Source organism: Caretta caretta, chromosome 10, assembly GCF_965140235.1.
Source record: "Caretta caretta isolate rCarCar2 chromosome 10, rCarCar1.hap1, whole genome shotgun sequence".
Classification (NCBI taxonomy): Eukaryota; Metazoa; Chordata; order Testudines; family Cheloniidae; genus Caretta; species Caretta caretta.
Genome location: NC_134215.1, coordinates 53,950,798 through 53,972,362, shown reverse-complemented (window position 1 = coordinate 53,972,362; position 21,565 = coordinate 53,950,798). Strand labels below are relative to the sequence as shown.

Genomic DNA, 21,565 nt, shown 5'->3' with positions numbered 1-21,565 from the left:
TATGAGTATGTTTTCTTATTATTTCTGTATCTGCAGCATCAGACACTACTTCTGGTACATTTGAGCAGGTGTGTTCCCCAGATCTGCCAAACAAATTCAGCAAATTGATTATTGTAGTTGAAAGAAAGTGAACAAACATTAGCCTGGCTTTTCCTGACAGGACAAGGCCTTCCATTTCCCAGGATATGGAATGGAAATTACAATAAATTAACAGCTTGATATGCTAGAGTAAATGTCTTGATCCAGAAGGCTTCACAGTACTTTTGAAATGTTTAGAGTTGCCCTGTAATCAGCACTGCAAAATATTGTTGATTAAAGCTAGACAAAACTACACACATACACAGCAGGGCCAGGTACCCTTCATCAGCCCTCCCTTGTAAGAAGCTTGCTTTATTTGTTTTAAAAACAAATGTGAATTTCAGATTTAAAAAGTACACTCCTACTTTTGTAGAATGAGCTCTTAGAGAAAAGAAAATAATTATTTCTCCCTCTGTGTTGTTGTCTGGTGGCGGTGTTTTGTTTTTTATGATAGTTAATTACAAAATAACCCTTGTAACTTTTTAAAAGAAAGCTTCCCTCGCATAGAAATGTCACGTTGTGAGGAACAGGCAATGGTTTAATGCCATCATTTGTTATGTTTCCTGGACACAACACTGAGGAATAAGAGAGGACTTTATTCAGATTCATAAAACTCAGCATTTCCTTCAGATAAGTGGCTCAGCTTTTATTAATGCATCTCTGTTCTGGCTTCTTGGCGAAACCTCAGCAATTCCAGCCACACCCAACTCTGTTTTCTGATCCAGAGCGGAGGAGACTCTGGAATATTATCCACACCCTTTCTTTGTTATGTAGGAGGATGAGACGGAGTTGCTGCTGCCCTCCATGTCCACGCTACAAGTGTAATGGAGCATTTTTGTAACCAGTTTGGGATGACAGGGTTGAGTTGTGTCCAGAAAGCAGTTCTTTCCCCACAACAAAAATACCATGCTGCCTAGCTGCATTTGTAAAAAACGCATTCTGTGAAAACCTGGGCAACTCTTCCACAGGGCCTGACCAGGGATAGATAGCCTGCAAGACACGGAGAGGCACCAACAGTAGAGGTGGTAGGGAAAAGGTTTTTTCTCTGTGGGAAATGTTGAGTTTTGGTGAAAAGCTGAAAAGTTACTTCAACCAAAAACTGAAATATTTCAACATTGAAATGCCACTGCAGCACAAGTTGCAGTTCAAGTGCTACATGCTCCCATTCTCTTCTGTAAACTGGAATCTCCAGTGGGGCGACTTCTCCCATAATGCACCAGTCTCCCCGCTTCGTGGGGGGGAGATGGATCACCACCTTATTCAGACAGTCACCGTACATTATGGAAGATGAAGTGCAGCTGGGGGGCATGGTCCAGAGAGAACACTGGCATGAAGCACCCGAACTACAACTCCCATGAGGCATTACAGATCAAAATATTTTGGTTTTCAGGCCTTTTTTTTTTTGGACAATGATTTTAATTATTCTGCAAAAAGTAGATACTTGTTACAGCACCACACCACACACCAGCACTATTGAAAATCCAATTTTCCATTAAAAACAGTTTCAATGGAAAAATTTCAACCAGCCCTAACCAGCAGCCTAGGACACCTTGTTGCACAGAGAGCAGGGAAGATGGAAAACCTGTTGAACTGGTTACACAGGCACCCTTAGGACACAGCAAAAGAACAGGAATCAATTACTAGAAGACACTCATACTGCAGTGGGCTCTCTAATAAAGAGGATGCATGGCTACCTACCAAAGTTACTAGCCCTGATCCTGCAATCTATTTAGTTTGTGCATGCCACCACACCCATCAGCAGTGAACTGTAAGACTGGAGTACAACTATTACCCTCGTGATACATGGACATAAGCCATGGTCTGAGCTAGCCAAACAACAAAACTGGTTACTAAGTCAGGTAGAAGTTGGAGAAGCAGCACAAGCAGGGCCTACGATACAGTAACATTTCAGCATCTTGACCATTTGCTATTTACGGCTCTGATTAGGCATGGTCACCTATTATCCAAGTTAAAATATCTGAATGGGAAAATTCCAGTTCAGAGATTATACTCAGGGATGTGACAACCACATAAAGGGCCATTTTCAATGCTGTAATATTTTGTAGAGGCAGTGGACACGGCACTAGACTGAGTCATGACAACAGGGTTCTGTTCCCAGCTCGGTCACAGGTCTGCTGTGTGACCTCTTCTTAATTTCAATTGTAAATTCTTTGGGGGCAGAGGCTGTCTCACTATACGGTTGTACAGCCCCTAGCACGACTGGGCCCTACAATCAGTTGGGACCACCAAGTGCTAAACTGAATGCAAATAATGAATCATCATAATTATGCAACAATAAAATGATATTGTTTCCATTGCTGCATCACACTTTCCAATTGGGTCCCTTTACTTTTACACCCAACATTTCAAAATATTAAACTATTTTTCCATGGGGGGCGGGGGGGAAGATGAACTCCTTATCCTAGAAGACAAAAGATTTAAACGCACTGTTTAATTGGTTTAATCATTTCTTTCAAAGTTCAGATTAATCCCTGGGAAGGAAATATGGATTTTTATAGACTAGCCCAACCTTCCTTTGCTACAAACATTCAGATTTAATTACAAAACTTCATTCTCCTTCTAAAACTGTTCTACTGGCAATCTTAAGTCTTTCTCTGCCAAGATTTCAATCGTGCAAGTCATGAAGAAGAACACACAAAATAAATGCTCTGGATTAAGGACAGTAAGTGGTAGGTCAAGAAACACCACCTATCCATATTATATCATTTGTATATATATATCATTTGCAAGTATAATGGCAGAGAGAGAGACCCATTTCCCCTACCTTTGGTCTTGATGGCTGTTTCAATGGCTGCAGCATCTCGGTCAGCATCAAAGTTGGCGTACGCCTTGACAGTGGCATATGCACTCGGAGGAAGAGAATGCTGAGATTTAAAAAAAGCAAAATGACAGTCTTACACTTAGCTTGTGGTTAATGTATTATTCCCAAAAGGTAAAGTATCACTGTGTCATATTTCCCCCCCAACACTCCTACCCAATATGCACATGTGGGCAACCTATGAATATAACTGGAATTCAGCTAAGAGCTACTGAACACCCAAATGTATTACTGTTCCAGGAATCTGCCCGCAGCAGTGCATCTGTCATTAGAGAAAGTTAAAATGTTAAAAACCTTGAACTAATTGTGCTGGCTAGAATTCAAAGAAATTCATTCCATAAAGTTAGTATTGAAAAGGAGTTGAGTCAAAATGACAAAAGCCAGGAAAATTCAAATTTACAGCTGATAGTCTGCCTTCGATTCATATCGCTCATAATACTATGGTAGAGTAGGGAATCAGAATTAGTAGTGAATGAGTTATGTACAGTGGACCAAATTCTGTGCTCTAAGCAGCTGATGCATTTTACAGGATCAAAAACTTTTTAGCATTATTTTCAGGGTATAGTGCATCTTGAAAGCCCCCCAGTAATCACACAGGGAGCTTTGACATGCTTGGGGCCTGATTTCTACCCAAATTCACCAGCAGGGGGCTCACATAATAAACAAAGGTTTTCAAACACTTAAGACTTATTTCCTTTGTACCTTCAAATTCTTTAAGGCAGTGGCTCTCAACCTTTCCATACCACTGTACCCCTTTCAGGAGTTTGGTTTGTCTTGCATACCCCAAGTTTCACCTCACTTAAAAACTACTTGCTTACAAAATTGGACATAAAAATATAAAAGCAGCATAGTATTACTGACAAATTGCTTACTTTCTCACACTCTCATTTTTACCATATAATTATAAAATAAATCAACTTGAATATAAATATTGTACTTACATTTCAGCATATAGTATATAGAGCAGTATAAACAAGTCATTGTATGAAATTTGTACGGACTTCACTAGTGCTTTTTATGTAGCCTGTTGTAACACTGGGCAAATATCTAGATGAGTTGATGTAGCCCCTGGAAGACTTCTGCATACCTCTGTGGGTACATGTTCCCCTGGTTGAGAACCACTGCTTTAAGGTCAAATTGTTAAAGAAGGGCATGTATTCAAGGCATCCTCAAAAGCATCACAAAAGTTATCTGCACAACTATCTACCCAGGATAAAACAGTGGCATACACACTGTGCGCTCCTTTGAAAGTCTGAGCTATGCTGCAGAGACAGGGAAGCAAAAACATTACAGAATGAAACACCCATTGTTGTCCCTACCATTAACAGCCCTTTCAATCAAAGCAGCCAGAATTTGGCCCAGAGCCACACCACAGGATGCATGATTTTCCAGAATCGATACATTTAACTGCCAACAACAGTAAGTGGAAAAGCTTAATGCACTCCTGGAGAAATCAGTGTGCCTGAAAAATTCCTACCACAAAACCCACGTGTTATACAATACAAAATTGAAGGTTTCAACTGATTAACATGGCATAGTTGGATAACCTGGCAAAGCTAACCATATTAGCCCAGGACAGTTACAGCTAAAAAAGCAAGGTGAGAGATGGCACTTTGGTATCTCATTCCCTCCCTATGCATTGTATGAGCCACTGGAACTGAATATTAGGCTGACAAATGGTATCTGCAATGTAGACGGGAAAAAATGGTCCCATTTAAGTTTCAGGATTGGTTCTTCCCAAATTGCTCAGGCACTCAAAGCCACATGCTGCCCTTGGATATGCAAGTAGTTCCTACTGTCTTTCTATTGAGTTGAATAGTGAGTGTCTTGCTCATGCATCCAAAGGTATAATTTCAGCCCTAAAGTATAAGCAACATGGGCAATTTGAGTAAAACCAGAGCAGAGAATGAAATAATGCTTTTCACTTATACAGTGCCCTTCAGCTGTGGATCACCAAATGCTTCACAAAGGTAGTGCATTACAAAGGGGAAAATGAGGTAAAGGCCAACATTTCACAAGTGATTCATGACAGAGTGCCTCAGTTTTTTGGTGTCCAGATTGAGAAATCTTCAAGGAGCCTAATTCTCAGAGCAGGAGGGTGCTCAACTCTTGTCAAAGATCAGGGTCTCTTAAAGATAGCTGACACTGGGAACCGAAAATCAATAGTCACTTTTGAAAACTGTGGCCTAAACAACTTGCTCAAAGTCACATTGAGCCAGTGGCAGAGTCATGACTAGAATCCAGGTTTCTTGACTCGCAGTGCTCTCCCCTAACCACAAGACAATGCTGCCTCTGAAAACTTTGTGGTAGGACACTGAGACTCTACCAGCAGTCATGGAGTTAACTTCAGCTCAGCCTCCTCCTTCCAGAGGATATTGAGGATAAGACTGAGATACTGCAGGGCTGGAGAGAGCAGCCAAATCAAGTTCCACAGGAGAAATCAGGACCATCCTTAAGAGCAGTTGCTTGGGAGATGGGTGTTATTATGCCTTGGAACAAGGAGGCATCCTCATAGAAGGCTTGTCTATGCAGGGAGTTATTCTGAATAGCTATTCCTAATTAACTCCACATGTGGATGCTCTTACTCCAGACTACAAGTGCCTTGTTCCAAATTAGTTTTGTGGATTAGACTAATTTGGAATAAGGCATGCTTAGTCTGGAATAAGAGTTTCCACACAAAGTTAATCAGGAACAGTTAATTCACTTTGAAGTCACATTTCCCTTTTTCTGGATTAACTTCCATGTATAGAAAAACCTTTTCTCCCTACAGATCTGAGGCAAAAGGCACAAATATCACTGTCTGGACCATTCTCTACCGAGAGACAGCAGCTCACTAGTCATCCTAATCATTGTAAATCATCTGTATGGATAACATTTAAGAAGTTATGTATCTACACTGGAAATTATGTTCTTGAAGCCTTGAAATTAGTGGTAGCCTTCGACAGGTTCTGTTCTGACAGAGTGCGGTAGACATTTATCTTTCTGTCTGGTCATTGTGGCTCACAAGGAGTCTATTTACATACTGAGCCACCAGCTAATCAAGATTGTGAAATTGACAAGGGATTGTGAAATCTATACAAAGGAACACAGAGCAAGAGAGTGCCTGGCTGATGAATAAAGATCAAAGGACTGTTTTGGTATACTGGGGGTTGAAAAAGAGAGACACTCAGGAGCCTTCATGTAGGGGACAAGCTGGCAGCATGTTTTGTCTCATGAAAAAAAGGAATACATCCAGGTCTACTTGGGGAAAAAAAAAAAACACCATTGGAAGGACTTTGGGGTGACCCTTGATCTAAAAGAAAAGAAAATATTCATTACGTCTAGGTTCTAGAATGCAGCCAATGAATTTTACATTTCCATTACTTCTACTTGAGATCATTTGAATTTTTTCCTCTTTGTTAAATAAACTGCTGCTTGTTTTCACTATAAAACATACCTAAGTGCAGCGTGTTAAGAGAAGCAGCGATCTGAGTAAGTGATCTTGGTGAAACTGGTAAACTGGAGAATGCTACTTCTTTGGGAGCAGCAAATCTGTGAATATTGTGGGTAGCCAGTGGACCAGGAGCTGGACACTCATGGGAGATGCTCAGAGGGCTCGGGAGTTGGAACATCCTATCAATAATATGCAGAGAAGAGAAGAGCCTGGGTAGGCTTAGAGGGGAGCGTTGTGTTGCCCAAGGCTGGTGGAGTCAGGACTGACCCAGAGCAAGCACAGATAAGGCTCTCACACTAAGGGCAGATGGTAGCAAGGTGCCTCACAACTCCAGGAAGCGTCACAGTATTCATTACTTGAAATTATCCGATTTTGGGAGGGTCTGGTTGAGGGTTAATTTTAATGTTTGGTTTGACTGGACAATTCTCTGATATTATTTAGGATTTAAGTTTTATTGGCTAAATGTGAATGGCCAAAGAAGTTTTTAATGAACTGAATATATTTGCAGTATTAACCCAGCTCTATTGTTTACTTGCATTAGGAGCAAGCTCCAAAAATCGGCAAAAAAGTCTGTGGTCACCCAAAACAGCTCTGCAAATACCAGCCATGAAAATGTACCCAGCCAGAAGAAGAAGGTAGTCAGAACTGCAGAGCTGGGATTCACTTCCTCCCCGATTACAATCATAGGCAACCACGAATTTATGGCACAATATTCTGCTATTCCATTGTGATATCATCATCATGTACCGTTGCAACATCATGGATCATACATAAAGCCACCTGTGACTTTCTGGGACTGCTCCACTAATACCCTAACACAAATGCAGACATGGGGTAAGCTAGCACAAGTCTGCTAACATTCATGGCCTCATGCTAGACCTGGTAGAATATTATGGGCGGGCAGGGGAGGAGAGAGAAATTGGGGTTTTTTTGTACAGAAAATTAATGGGGGGGGGGGGGGGAAGAGAGCGACAGGGACACATCTGGTGTTTTGACCAAAAAAAAAAAAAAACCACACACACACACAAACAAAACAAAAAAAAACACACCACCAAAATTTTCAACTTTCAGTAATCAAAAACTGAAAAATTTCAGTTTTTCAATTTTTTTTTGTGGTTCTCTTTTTTTTTTCCAAACAAAAAGCTGAGCATTTCTGACATAAATGAAAACACTTTCATTTTCATCAAAAAAAATGATGCAAGAAAAAAAAGCATTTCCTGAGCAGCTCTAACACACACCACTTATACACCAACTCTGGAATTGGCCCAATCTCGGTCTTTTTCTCTTTCTTCTCCACCTCTCTTGTTGTTTGGATGGCATAAACTGTGGCGATGTTTCCCTCCCCTTCCTGCTGCTAACCCTCCTGTCCATCTGGAGAGGCAGGGAGGAATCACACCAACTCGTCTTAGTCTGTCTGCTCAGTGTTCCCCGCGTTGCCTTTAACATGTCAAGCAGCACAAGTACCAAACCATCAGCTTTGGAGAATCCTTAATTAAACCCAGGGACTCCGCAAGAGATGTGTGGTGCCCTATGGGTCACATCTCTCTCTCACACCAGAGATGGAGTATCACTGGCCTAGCTTTTAGTCTGGGTCAGTTCAATTATGTGGAGTCTTATAGCCTCACCTTACAATCAGTACAGTTCGGTCTCAACCCTAATAAAGGCATCCTGGAAAGGAAACAAGACAGGCATTTAAGAAAAAGTCATACCAAATCTCTTTTCTAGCTCCTCACAGTGATACTTACATCTCCCTCAAGGCTGAGCTTGCCTAGAATTTCATGGACCGTGGACATCTTGAAAGGAAACTGGAGGGGGGAAAAAAAGAGAGAGAGACTTCATAAACATTTTTTTTTTTTTAACCAACAAGCTACAGCACATTAAACTAGCCCTCTTATACCATCACACCGAAGTTAGGACAATCCAGCAAGAGCTGAAGTAACAAGTAAGCGAGTATCTCAAGAGTATACAGTAAATGGCATACATCACAACTGGATAGGAATTGGTCTTCACTCTCCTATATGTCAGTAGGTGACTATTATTACTCTAATCACTTTTGCTGACCTTTTAAATTTCAGTCAATAAGTTTCAGGAATGCACTGATGTTGCCTAAATGCCTCCCGTTTACCCCCTTGAAAAAATTCTACTCCTCATGATGATTTAGGACCCTCCCAGTCAAACAATACTACTGCCCAGGCAAAGAAACCAGACTTGTCAGATCTCCAGTAAGTTGAACTCCTACCAAAAAAACAAAAAAACCACCACCCAAAAAACCCGCAAACACATTTCCAAATCAATACCACTCATCAACTGAGGGCCATTTCCTAAAAATCAGAGTCATGACTCTAATTAATGACTGCTTTGCTAGATCACCACCACAGTAAGGATAGGTTTCAGAGGAACAGCCGTGTTAGTCTGTATTCGCAAAAAGAAAAGGAGTACTTGTGGCACCTTAGAGACTAACCAATTTATTTGAGCATGAGCTTTCGTGAGCTACTGTAGCTCACGAAAGCTCATGCTCAAATAAATTGGTTAGTCTCTAAGGTGCCACAAGTACTCCTTTTCTTTTTACAGTAAGGATATTACATTAGTGATTTTTTGAACACACAGACACTGATCAACTTCTTTTTAGTATCAACAAAGTTATTTTAGAGAAACTGTACCCTTGGCCCAGACAACTGCCAAAAAGCAATTAAAAACAACTGCTTTAGGCAAATGATCTGCAACTCAGAGGTTAAATTCCTCAATCACAAGTCTTGAAATAACTTAAATTCGCAGAGGCCATTTGTATTTTACAGAAGCAGCTGATGCTATTTGATCTGGAACACTTGAGCCAGAACACTTGCCTAACTTTACTACTTTGCACTTGAGTGGTTAAACAGTTTCTAATATTGCTACTAAAAAAAAATAAATTACAAGCCAGGGGCACAAATAGTGATTAGCAGTATGAGTATCAGATCACAAATAATAAGGACCCCATCAAAATACAGGCCCCAAAAGGAACAATGCAATGGAGTAGGATAATCTGCATCATTGTGTGGGGTAGCCTCCGTTGCCAAAAAACCTTATCCATTTCACATCACAGCCAAGGCAACAAATTTCCTTCTCAGCAATACTTGGTGATGGAAACTAAGCATGCTGAAGTGTTTAAAATTCCAAAGACTATTGGTTTTTAAGCACCTAATATGATCATACTTCTAGATGTATGAAAAATAAGCCTAATGTGCATAGATCCTATAAAAACGAACATGTCAATTGGACAAGCTGATGCCATTATACCATTTTTCCCTGACAAGTCTGGTTTCTTTGCCTGGGCAGTACTATTGTTTGATTGGGAGGGTCCTAAATCATCATGAGTAAGAGGAGGAGAATTTTTTCGAGGGGTGTAAATGGGAGGAGTTTGGGCAACATAACTGCATTCCTGAAATTCTGGCAGGAAGGTAGGAGCTCCCAAATTCCACTAGCAAGGAGAGAAATGTAGCCATTTGTGTCACCTTCTGATGGTGCCACTGAAATAAGCAAAAAAACAAAAACAAAACAAAAAAAAACCAAGGAGTACTTGTGGCACTTTAGAGACTAAAATTTACCTGGGCATAAGCTTTCATGGGCTAAAACCTACTTCTTTCCACTGCATGCATCCGATGAATATACACACACAGAGAGAACATGAAAAAATGGGTGTTGCCATACCAACTGTAATGAGACCATTAACAATATTTATTAATAATTAATAAATAGTTAATAAGCATTAACTATTTCATCAGTTAAAATTGAAGGTTGCCTTCTAAGGACTCCAGCACCAAGAAATCTAGTGGAAATGTCAAACAGGGAAAAGGAACTAGCTAGATTAGACAGAGGCATTTCTGCTAACAAGTGAGAAATGTACCCCTGCTAATACCACTAATCTTCGGCAGTACGCTATGTTAAAGTGTTGGAAACTAGACATTTGCACGTTTAGACCAACAGCACTGCCTGTACATCACCCACATGCACAAATTTAGCACACATAGGATCAGGATATTTGTCCTCAGTACACTAGACCAAGAAACTGAACGAGAGTATATTCAACCTCCCTCTGAATTCCTCCCTCCCGGGCCCTCAGCAATGCTCCTCCTGCTGCTAGTTCTCCTCTTTCTCCTCCCCATTACCTCGCTCCCCTGATCCATCTCCCTGCTCCCAGACACCCTACCCTGCCCACGTCCTTTCAGTCAGTCTTCCAACTGCCAGCCTGGCACTCAAGAGTCAGATGGGCAGCCAATAGCTCAGAGGCAGCTCACGTTTGAGGGAGTCCGTGAGTTCCAAACAGGAGAGATTTGCGGTGGGACTCCCTCTAGAAGAATTCTCATCCACTTCCCAATTGATGGAAACTCTCCCTCATCCTTGAGTTAGTATATCCCAACCCCTTACAATACAGTACCCAGTTTCCAAGTGTGGCTCTCTTGAAAGCAGATGAGAGTTCTAAGAGTCGATACCAAGCAAACAACCCTCTCTGTCACTCACATCAAAAGATGGGATGAGAAGATACAATCAGCCAGTGCTGCTAAAGACCATGATGATCTTGTCAGGAAAACATTCAAAAGAAAATAAGCATTGGTCCCTAGATACCTTTGCAGTACTATATGGTATTGCTGAAAAAAGGGGCCCGGTGTAATACGTTATGTAAGGTAAGAAATAAGGCATTATATCTTAATACAAAAATAAAACCTACCTCTGCCCATATCCCCCAAGCACCATATTTTTAGCGACAGTATTATATTTGGCCAAGACGACAACATCATGAATGTTTATTTCTTTTCAGCCCCCACCCCGTCTGGAACAATCTCGGTGAGAAAAGAACAAAGTTTAAACTCCGCTCATTTTCCTATGGAATAATTAAGATATAGTATCTAAGGGAGGAAGTTTGGGATAACATCCACTGCATTGAAATAATCAGTCTTAGGACAGAAATCCAGAACAATCCAGGTCCAACCCTTAAAAAGAGGCAACAGAGAGAAAGACTTAAAGGTCTTGCACAAGCCTTAATCATGAGGATTGTGATATGGCAGTTACATTATGAAAGCCAAAGTACTTGTTATTTCTTAATAAAAGTTAATGTTACAAACAAGGCGATCTTTGTACTGAAGATGCTCTAAAATTGATCATCAAGACATATAACTAAGAAAACCTTTGGTCTCGCATGCCACAAAGAACTAAAAAGCTCTACTGAAAGCTGAAGTGAATGCATTTGCACTAAAGTCTTTCACACAGCAACAATCGCCAGACAGCTTTTTGCAAGCCTGCCATTTCTAAATCAAATAAAAACCACACTGAATCAGGCTTGTTGGAACATAAAACTTGAACGGAATCCAGTAACTGAGATAACACACCCTCTTGTACAGTTGAAAATGGCACGTTCATGGAGAAACCAAATAATGCTATAGCAACCAAAAGCCAATCAAAAGAAAACTGGCAGCATAATGGGAGTTTCTGTAAAATCAAGGTTGCAGATAAAGATCTTCAATTACAGAATAAATGTGAAGATAGTCACAAGTTCCTTCATTAGAATTTTGGCCCCATATCAGTCAAGACACACTCGCTGTCCTCAAGTAAACCCCCTTGTTACTGGTGAAGTTCTGTCTAATACAGTTTGGATTTGGATGTATTTAAAATAAAAACCACATGCATGGTCTTGCTCTTCTTTAAACTGGAAGGAATCTGGGCCTCTATCCCCAAACCTTTAAGGCAAGACTTCATATTGTAGACGAGCTGAAGCAATCTGTTTTTCTTTCAGAAGGCTATCATGTGATCCTGAATCACAATTTCACTATTTCTTTATTTTAATAATACACAGAGAAGTGAGAGATCTCAGTTATTCTTTGCTGAGAGAAGATGCCATTCAGATACTTGCAGGTCAATTGCCCACACTGTTATTGGTCTCTGTCTGAACCCCACCCACATAACAACCATCGGGCAATCTGGTGATAATGTTATAGGAGGTCATGTTGATTTAGACACAGCCTCAGCTCTCTTGGTTTCTGAGCACAGTTCAGATGTGTCATGAAAGAAAACATGTAGAGGTTCCAGGAAAAAAATTCCAGATGTTGACTGAACAAGCAGCAATCATGTGAGAAGGCAGCTAACCTATGGTCCTACCCTGAAAACGTGGAGGACAGGAAAGGGTGTTCCCAGGTGGGGCAAAGAAATAGAGAATGAAAGAATGGAAGCTCTTACAATCAAAAGTCCATGTGGTTTAAGACTTCCAACCAAGACAGGATGTGGCAACAGGGGAGCTTTGCTCAGAGGCTAGGGGGAAAGTGGGGAAGAGGAAGAAAAGTACCACAAAAAAGTAAAGGAACAGAACGTCTTTGAACAAGGACCAAAAGTCATATTTATTTGAACACGATGGTGACTGGAAATACAGCAGGTCAGGCTGTGTCCCCAAGCTGTACCCCAGAGCTTAGGAGGACAAATGAAGCCCCTGTCTGGGCCATGAATTGATTAAACTTGAAAGGAAAAGATTCCATAGGCCATATCTGAAAAACGTTATTTCAATCCATTAACAATGCACAATATCTTAAGACTCACTCTCTTCCACCGGTCAATACTACATAATCCAGGAGGGGTAGATGTTCCATTTTAGGAATATGCCAATTGCCTATATCATACATGAGTGCTTAACCAATAGTAAAGCTAGGACTTCTCTATATCTATATTTAAAATAGAATATTCCTGAGATCCTGCAGGAAAACCTATTATTAAAAACCATTCCATAAAAGAGCAACTAGAAAAATACTGAACAGCCCCAGTGAGTGTACCACCAAACCAAGCAACAGAAGTAACATACAAATCCCGCAACATCAACCCAAAAAGGAAATCTCTGTCCTACCACAAACCTACCCTGCACTTAATTTAGGAACTCGACAAGCAGTCAGTGTCCGCGTATAGGACTTAGTGCATCTTTCAACTGAACTCTCTCAATGGCACAGAACATTAACCTTGACAGGTTTCAGAGTAGCAGCCATGTTAGTCTGTATTCTCAAAAAGAAAAGGAGTACTTGTGGCACCTTACAGACGAACCAATTTATTTGAGCATAAGCTTTCGTGAGCTACAGCTCAGTTCATCGGATACACACTTTCCACAGTATGCATCCGATGAAGTGAGATGTAGCTCACGAAAGCTTATGCTCAAATAAATTGGTTCGTCTCTAAGGTGCCACAAGTACTCATTAACCTTGAGTAACTATGTCACCTCTTTCAGTCTTCATTTATTTCCATGTACAAAAGTGCTCTTTATTCAGAGTCCTAATGCATACTATTGCAATAGTTTTATGAATAGTGAACCCTAAACTGTCCTGTAACTGTCCAGTAATGAGCCAAATCTGTACATGGCCTCCCTGAAAGCACCCTAGTATTCCTCCAGTTATATTCCTCACTCATCCACAGCAGGGGTGGTGCAAAGCCTTCCCATCCTGACACCGACGCACAAGGCCAAAAGAGCAGCACAACCTCAGCAATTTTGCTAATGGGGGAAATGGGACATAAAACAGAACAGCACCCCAGCCACACTACAATAGTCCATGCCAGACAGCACGTACATTTGCATGGTTGGGGGAAGAAGGTATAAGAGGAAAAGTGAGGCTCAGCTATGGAGATCCATTATCTAAAGCTACTTGTGTAGGAAGACTGCAGGGGCAGAAACTGCTAGAATAGCAACAGTGGCCCTGCTCCACCACACCCTGAGAAAGCAAGATTGAGCAAGTATTCTATTCTCTGTAACCCAGAGCCCCACAAGTGGGGCCCATTTACTCAGGTTATGTGTGGGGGTCACACTTTGTTCTGTTATGTCTAACATTAGCTTAGTTACACCTGAATGAAACTTGCATTTAAACTGAAAGTTTAAAGCTCAGCTAATTATCTAAAATAAATCTTCTCTGCAAAGCTTCTGGTTGAAAAGTGAATCTTACCTATGGCAAAAATCGCTCATTCAAAGAGCCTTGATGTACTTTAACAGGGGAAGAAAAGGGAACTAGTTCTTAAATGACTTCTTAGTATTTTGGGACCAACTCCTCCTGGTAGGGGTTATTAAAGAAACCCCCTTTTTCTTCACCCCAGACAAGGATAATACTGACATATCAATATGGTAGTTTCATATTAACAAGTTTAAAAACAGGACTTATTTGATCATCTGAAACCACCTGCTTGTGCAACAAAACACCGAGAACCACCTTCAAAAGAGGTGGGGGGGGGGAAGAGAACAATGCAGCAAAAATTTAAAAAAGACGGGGGAGGGAAGTTGGGAGACACACGCTACTCCCTGGAGGCCACACCCAACACTGCAGTCTGGCGATTTCTCCGATGAACAGCCACAACATCTAGCAGCCTAGCAAAGAGTCTGGTATTTGTAGCATAAGCAATTGTGTTAATTACTTTATTACAGGTTCTAGTTACTGCCTCCTAAGGCTGTTGTTCTATGCAGCCCCTCTCCCCGTTCCCCTCTTCTCCCTCTCTCTGGAGTCCACTGCCAGCTCCAGTTACCTTACACCTCCTCCTGGGTTCCTTAAAATAAATTTCATCTGGAACATCAGAAGCGGGGTGTGTCCCTGGCAGAGGAAACTCCGGTGCGTTTCCTAGCCCTACACAGCCCAGCTCCCCTGCAGATACTCGGCTGGGAAACGGTCTTGCTCCCCGAGAGCTTTGCTCGGCGAGGCTGTTTCAAATACAAAAACTTTCAGAAACAACGTCTGCGAAACGAGCCGCCCGGTGCCCCGGGGCGCTTTTCTTCGCTAACGCCCCCGCCGCGAATGCCCAGGCGGTGCTAGCCCCCCGACCGGGGGCAGCACAGGCAGCCAAGCGGGGGGAGGGGGGCCACTTACCTGGGGCAAAGCACAGGCTGCGCCGGGCTCCTCGGGACTCAGCGAGGGAAGACGACGGCAGCTTGGGTGGGGATTTTGTACAGAGCCACATCCACAGTCTGGCCTAGTCCCCACCCCCTGGTGCTTCCCAGCCTCTCCCCCGCCCCTCGCCCAGCCTGCGGCAGCCTGAGGAGAAGCGCCCCACCCCAGGCTGCCTCTGACTCATCAGCCCTTTGACTCACGCTGGCTGGGCACACCGGGGTTTGGCAGCCTCCGGCGGGGCGGGGGGCAGCTGCCCGCGGGAGGGGAGGGGGGGCATTGCACAGCATCGAGCCCTCGCCTCCTGCTGCCCCAGCCCGTTGGTAGTTTGTTTGGGCTGCAGGGAGTTACGGTCAATTCGCGCTCTTTGTTCCTGAGCTAAATAGCGATGTGCTGTGAGGTGTCCAGGCTGCACAGCGCCCCGCACCTCCAAGCGCACTGCAGCCTCCCACAGGAGGGCACGTCTCCAGCACAAGGCAGGGCACTTGGGCAGCGTCAGCCTTGCACTGAGCACCCTCGGCTGGGGCCTGCTGTGTGGAGCACAGAAGGGGAGACAGTCTTCCTCCACCCTCAAGGAGTTCACAAGATAACCAGGCTATTCTTAATAATACCCAGCCCTTAGATCACGCTTTCCAGCCCTAGCTTACAAAGTACTTTATCAAGGATGTCGGGCTAGGTATACCCATTTTACGTATGAGGAAACTGAGGCACAAGTTGGCACTGACATGCCCAAGGTCACCAGCTCAGCTGGGACCATAACCCAGGGCACAATAGTCCCACTCCAGTGCCCTAGGCCCAAGGCCACACAGTTGCTAACAGATGATTTAGCTATAGGAATAACACCTGCTGCATTGTTACCAGCTTTGTCTGTTACTTTGGGGTATGCTCATTTATTAGGGTTACTCTTCTGGGCAGTTTGGGGAGGTTTCAGTCCTTCTATCAATGTACTGCTTGTGTCACTTGTGTTCTCATATGGAGCTCTACTTCTCCCTGATGCAAGTTCCCTCCACATGGAGCTCTCCTGCAGGACCTAGATTCCCCAGGACTAGGTTCTTCCAGCCCCAGAATCAGATGAACACACACGAGCACTGTAACTCCCGAGGTGTGCACACTGCCAAGCCACTTAGTGCGCAGAAACTGCGCCGATGCAGAGCTCTAAAAAAGCCACCCTGAGGAGAGGCATCGAGGTTTCTGTGCTGTGGCTACAGCACTGCGATTGGCCTCCGGGAGGTGTCCCACGGAGGCCTGTTCTCGCCTCTCTGGCCATCAGTTTGAACTCTACTGCCCTGCCCTCAGGTGACCAACCGTCATCCCCACCCCATACATTGCTGTGCAAACCAGAGTCACGGTCTTTAGGAGCAGGATGTGATTAATGGCCCTGCACACTTGCATCAACACGACTCCAATGGTCCACTTTCCCACTCCGAATTGGTTAGCGACTGATTGGTAGCAGTCTGGAATAGCCAGCTTCCACAGTGCAATTGCCACATGCTTCTCCAGCAACGGGGCAGCTCTCATTCTTGTGTTCTTTTTCTTTTTATTTCTTCACCTGTTCTTGATCACATTATCAGAAGCCCCTATCTTTTTAAATTTCACCTATTAACCTTTACTTCTTGGCACTTTTCTCCTCTGTCCCAACTTCGTTTGTCTCCCTTGCAACATATTTTTTTTTCTAATCTTCATCACCCCCAGTTTGTACATTCCAGATATTTATCCTCCTCTCTCCCCAAACACAAACTTATTTACACACACACACACACAGGGATTAGGGCCTTAATCTTGAACTCTTTCTGGTTCAGCTGTGGCCAATCCTGCATGTAAAGTCACCCCACCCTAACCAAACGATACACTGTGGTCATGGTGGCCTCTGCTTTTTTCACCCTGGTGTTTGAATGGTGTTTCCATTCAGTTTGCAGAACTAAGACGACACAAATTGAGCCTATCACATTCACATCTTTAAGAGAAAGTGAAGCTGTCACCTCAAAATGATGTTTGAGATAAATCTGCTTCGCAAATGAAAAGAGGAGTTCAAGCCAAACTGATGTATAACCAGGGGGCAGACCAGCCTTTAGACTCCGAGAAAAATACAGATTTGCCACTCTCTTAAACTGATCACAGGCTACACAGAAGTTAAATATAAATATCAATTCAGGTTCTCAGGATAGTAAACATACATACACGACCACTATGAAAGAACAGACCTTCTCTGAAGGATCCTGCTTCAGTAGATATTAATCATTCTTTGTGAACATGTAAAGTGTTTAACCTCTTATGTCAGAACGTAGGATTTTCAGTAGTAAGGTCTGCAATAATTTACACACTAGAAGTCTTATATAATTGTAACTCTGCTGCATGTTTAGATAGTACATTGTACATCAAAGCCATGTTTTATCCAACTCAATACAGCAGAGCCGGACATCATGTTAGGTACTCCACCGAACAAGCTAATCAATGGGATGGGTTCTTTTCTGTGCAATGTAATTCCTGTGTACAGGTCATGTTCTGCTCAGAATTCAATTTACTTGAAATGCTTCCTTTTAAAGGGCTATAATTATCCCTGGGAAAGATCTTGTATGTAAGATAGATCTCACATACTCTCATTTGTATATTTTAAGGAATTCATCATTACAATAAGAAAAAAATGCAGGTGGAGTTAGGTTTGTATCACAGAAATAGAACTCCAGTTATATCTGAGCACATGGGAGGCAGTGTCCTCTAGTGGACAGGACACTGGACTGGGAGTCAGGAGACCTTGGGGTCTATTCCTGGCTCTGCTACTGATTTGCTGTGTGACCTTAGGCAAGTCACTTCATCTCTCAGTGCCTTCCCCCCCAACTTTTTGTCTGTCTTTTCTATTTAGATCATAAATTCTTCAGGGCAGAGACTGCCTTTTACTATATGTTTGTACAGCACTTAGCACAATAGGGCCTGAATATCAGTTGGGGCTTCACGATCCAATGGCTGGAAGTTGAAACTCAACAAATTCAAATGGGAAATAAGATATCATTTGTCAAAGTGAGAGCAGTTAACCACAGGAACAAGAATCATGGTGGATTCTCCAGAAAAGGCAATTTTAAAATCAAGTGTGGAATTTTTTTAAAAAATGTTGTAGTTCAAAAGAAATTATTTGGGGGAAATTCTATGCCCTGTGTTATACAGGAAGTCAGACTAGATGATCACAATGGTCACTTTTGCCCTCGAAATCTATGAAATAATAAATAATAATAGCTGAATCCCTCAAGCTCCTGCAACTTCAGAGTAGCTAGAGGTTGCCTTTGGGATTGTCTGATGTGACTCTTCAGCCAAACAAAATCATGTTGTAGCAGAACTTCATTGTTCTGAAATTTGATTCTAGCCCTGTTATTTGAATTCAGCGTTGTGGTTTTGCTTTGTTTTCCTAATGGGTTGAGGTTAAAGATAATCCAGTACAATAGAAACATTTCTAACAACACTACATTTTATATTTCCACAACAGCTATGTAAACTATCCTAGACACTTACTTACACCACAGCTACCGATGAAGGGGACGTATGCTGTATGAAACTAAAGTACTGCACAGTTCCATGGCCACTGGCCAGCTTTGCATTGCCATCTGCCCCCCTCTGGCAGATGAACCGAATGAGAGAAATTAAATGGTCAGCTGGTGGCTGGGAAGTCCACTGAAAAGTAGAGGTCCACAAGAACAGGGCCATTTTCCAAAGATCTTGGCTGATCAGCACTCTACCCCTGTTCATCCATACCATAGCTCTTGGCCAGCTGTGTTGCCTTTGATCTTTAAGGCAGCGCTACAGATCCACCTGATATTGCTCAGTGATAGGATGTGCATTTGCATTTTGTTGAAAAGTGTGCTAACTCACGGAGCCTGAGAGTTCTCCAGAAGTGAAGATGCTCAAGGGGGTAAATTATTCCATCAAGGCAATGGAATAAATTACACCCAACAAATTGCTTCAAGATTCACCTGTTTTGTATGATACATTAGGACCAATTTTCCTTAGTTAAGTCTACCCACTTCAACCAGATGTTGTTGTCTGGGCTATGGCTTCTCAAACATTGATGAGATACAGATCTCACATTCTGCTCTTATTTAGTGCCTCTCACTGGAGGATCTCAAACCACTTTACAAACACTGCTTTGGATCTTAGGAGCCAACATTTTTGGTAGTTAGTAAAAGACCCCTTCCTCCTCTCTCCCATTCTGCTGGTGTGTCCTTAGCTTTCTCCTTATCTCCCAGTGCACCCTTATCCCTGGGCATGTCTTCTGCTACCACCTCTATGGTGACTACTTGCAGATATACTTCTCTGCTCTGTTCATTTTCATCTTTCTGATTGTATCTCATGACAGATCTTCCTAGATATCCCGCCAAGTGGATCTCAGCTGAATTTCAGCTTTCTTCCCAAAGCCTTTCTACTACCTCTCTTGCTTATCATCACTGGAAATCCCCCCATCCTCCCTGTCCTTTGAATTCACAATTCACCTGTAAATGTTTGTCTCCTTTCCCGCCAGAAAGGTCTTTCCAGATACAGAGTAATGTCTAGGGGGAGTGGGATCTGACTGAGGGGAAGGGAGTGCTCTGCCCACTTCCTAGGAACACCTGCCAATGGTGCCAAAGAAGCATGCATGCATGCTAGGACTATAATTACAGGTGCAGTTTCAATGATGAAAAAGCCCGATTAAATATAGACACAGGCTCATAATAATAAAGCTGTTTCAAGGCAACATTGTACACACTGCTTTGCTAAAGTCGCCATTCCTGGTCAGGCTTGACTCGTTATGGCCAAATCCCACTCAGCTGATTGTCCAGTGCTAACAGAAACACAGTGTGAGATTAGCACTATGTTTACACATGTAGTGTAGGATATACAGAATGAATGAACGAACCCCACCCAAACAGGGCAGGTACCCTACTACAATTTGCTACCTATGTTACTGCCCTTCATTTATCACAAGTATTTAAAGACAGGCTTTATAGTTTTCTGAGCACACTGAATTAGTTCAGTTGGATTTCTAAATTGAAACACCAATGCCCAGCTATTTGGTCTTTCATTATGTAACATGGACCTACTAGTCTCATCCTATGGAGGTTAGAGATTGCCTACATACACAGGAAGAGAGAAATAAAAACACACTTGACAAATACCAAGAACTGAAAGTGTAAATGAGCTAAGTGTCTACACAGAGTGAATGAAACAGTCACAGGATACACAAACAAACATTCCTATTGTGTGGAATCATGTTTCGATGAATTTCCTGAATACAAGGAAGGATTTCCTGACACTCTGTTCTAAAGCAAAATATCTGGCTGCCTTCAGGGGGCTGCTCCAATCCATTACACCACTTTAAGTATAAAAAGAAAATCAGACACTGAAAGGGGAAAATCCACCAAGCAGCCTCAGTGTGTCATTGGGGGGCAGCGACTAGTTATTCTGCCTGAATCTGAATATTTTTGCTGGCTTGTGTCTCAAAGACTCTAGGGACATTTTTTCAAAAATCTTCCACCATTGCTGAGACTGATTCAGCTCTGGTGTTATCGCTGTTAGGCATCTCAGGGCTTGGCTACCTCACACTATCCAGCTGCACACAAGTCTCTGTGTAGACCGTGCTGCCACACAATAAGAGGTCCCTAACTGCACTTGAATCTAGTCCAGTTTCAAAATGGGACAGATCAAAGCCCATCAGGGAACTTTTTGTGTGTGGCAGCAGGGCCCACACAGACACTTAGTGCACAGCAGGCTAGTATAAGGTAGATTTACACCCCAGCTTGTGGCAAACTAAGTGTTCATATACACAAGCCCCTAGTGTAGATGGACTGCTGCTTCTGCCTGTGTTTTAAGCACCATCACAGTTCGGTTGTGAGCAGGATTAAATGACAGAGTACTTAAAATGTTGACAGCAGCCAGCTGTCTGGCTGCGCTAGCGTTCCCCTGGGTTGCTGACACCAGTGTTAGCAACAGTAGGAAATTAGGGAAAAAATGTTCCGACTGCAAATAGGGCCTTTGGCAATTGTGGTGGAAACAGCATGTATAACTACTCCACAACTTGCTGTTCCTGGGGAATGGCATAGGAGCAACACTAGAAGATGGAAGCTTCAGAAAACTTAAGAGATTTTCTCCTTAGAAAGTTGTCACAGAAAATCAGCTCTATTGCTTACCAGCAAGCTACTCTTCCATTTCAGTGACTCACAGTATAGCCAATTTTGTAGTTTGGATAAACAACAGGCCCCTGCCAAAGGGTGGGAAGGTTGTAACACCTACTGATTTGGAGCAATAGTCTTGTAATGTTCAAGGAATGTAGTTAAGTATCAGATTCAAACTCATTTTAAACAATCCTTAGACAAGACACTCTTTCCC

General features: G+C 42.6%; 1 protein-coding gene across 1 annotated transcript in view; it reads right to left on the bottom strand.

The window, feature by feature from the left end:
* Window positions 1–15,357, bottom strand: part of ANXA2 (annexin A2) — a 48,833-nt gene extending 33,476 nt beyond the window's left edge. Inside the window, exons 1-3 of the mRNA XM_048867379.2 lie at window positions 15,200–15,357; window positions 8,096–8,155; window positions 2,864–2,963 (exon numbers count right to left, since the gene is read on the bottom strand). Coding sequence (XP_048723336.1) covers window positions 2,864–2,963; window positions 8,096–8,143 — 148 coding nt within the window. The 5' untranslated portion in view covers window positions 8,144–8,155; window positions 15,200–15,357. The remainder of the gene's footprint in view (window positions 1–2,863; window positions 2,964–8,095; window positions 8,156–15,199) is intronic.
* Window positions 15,358–21,565: the final 6,208 nt, after the last annotated feature.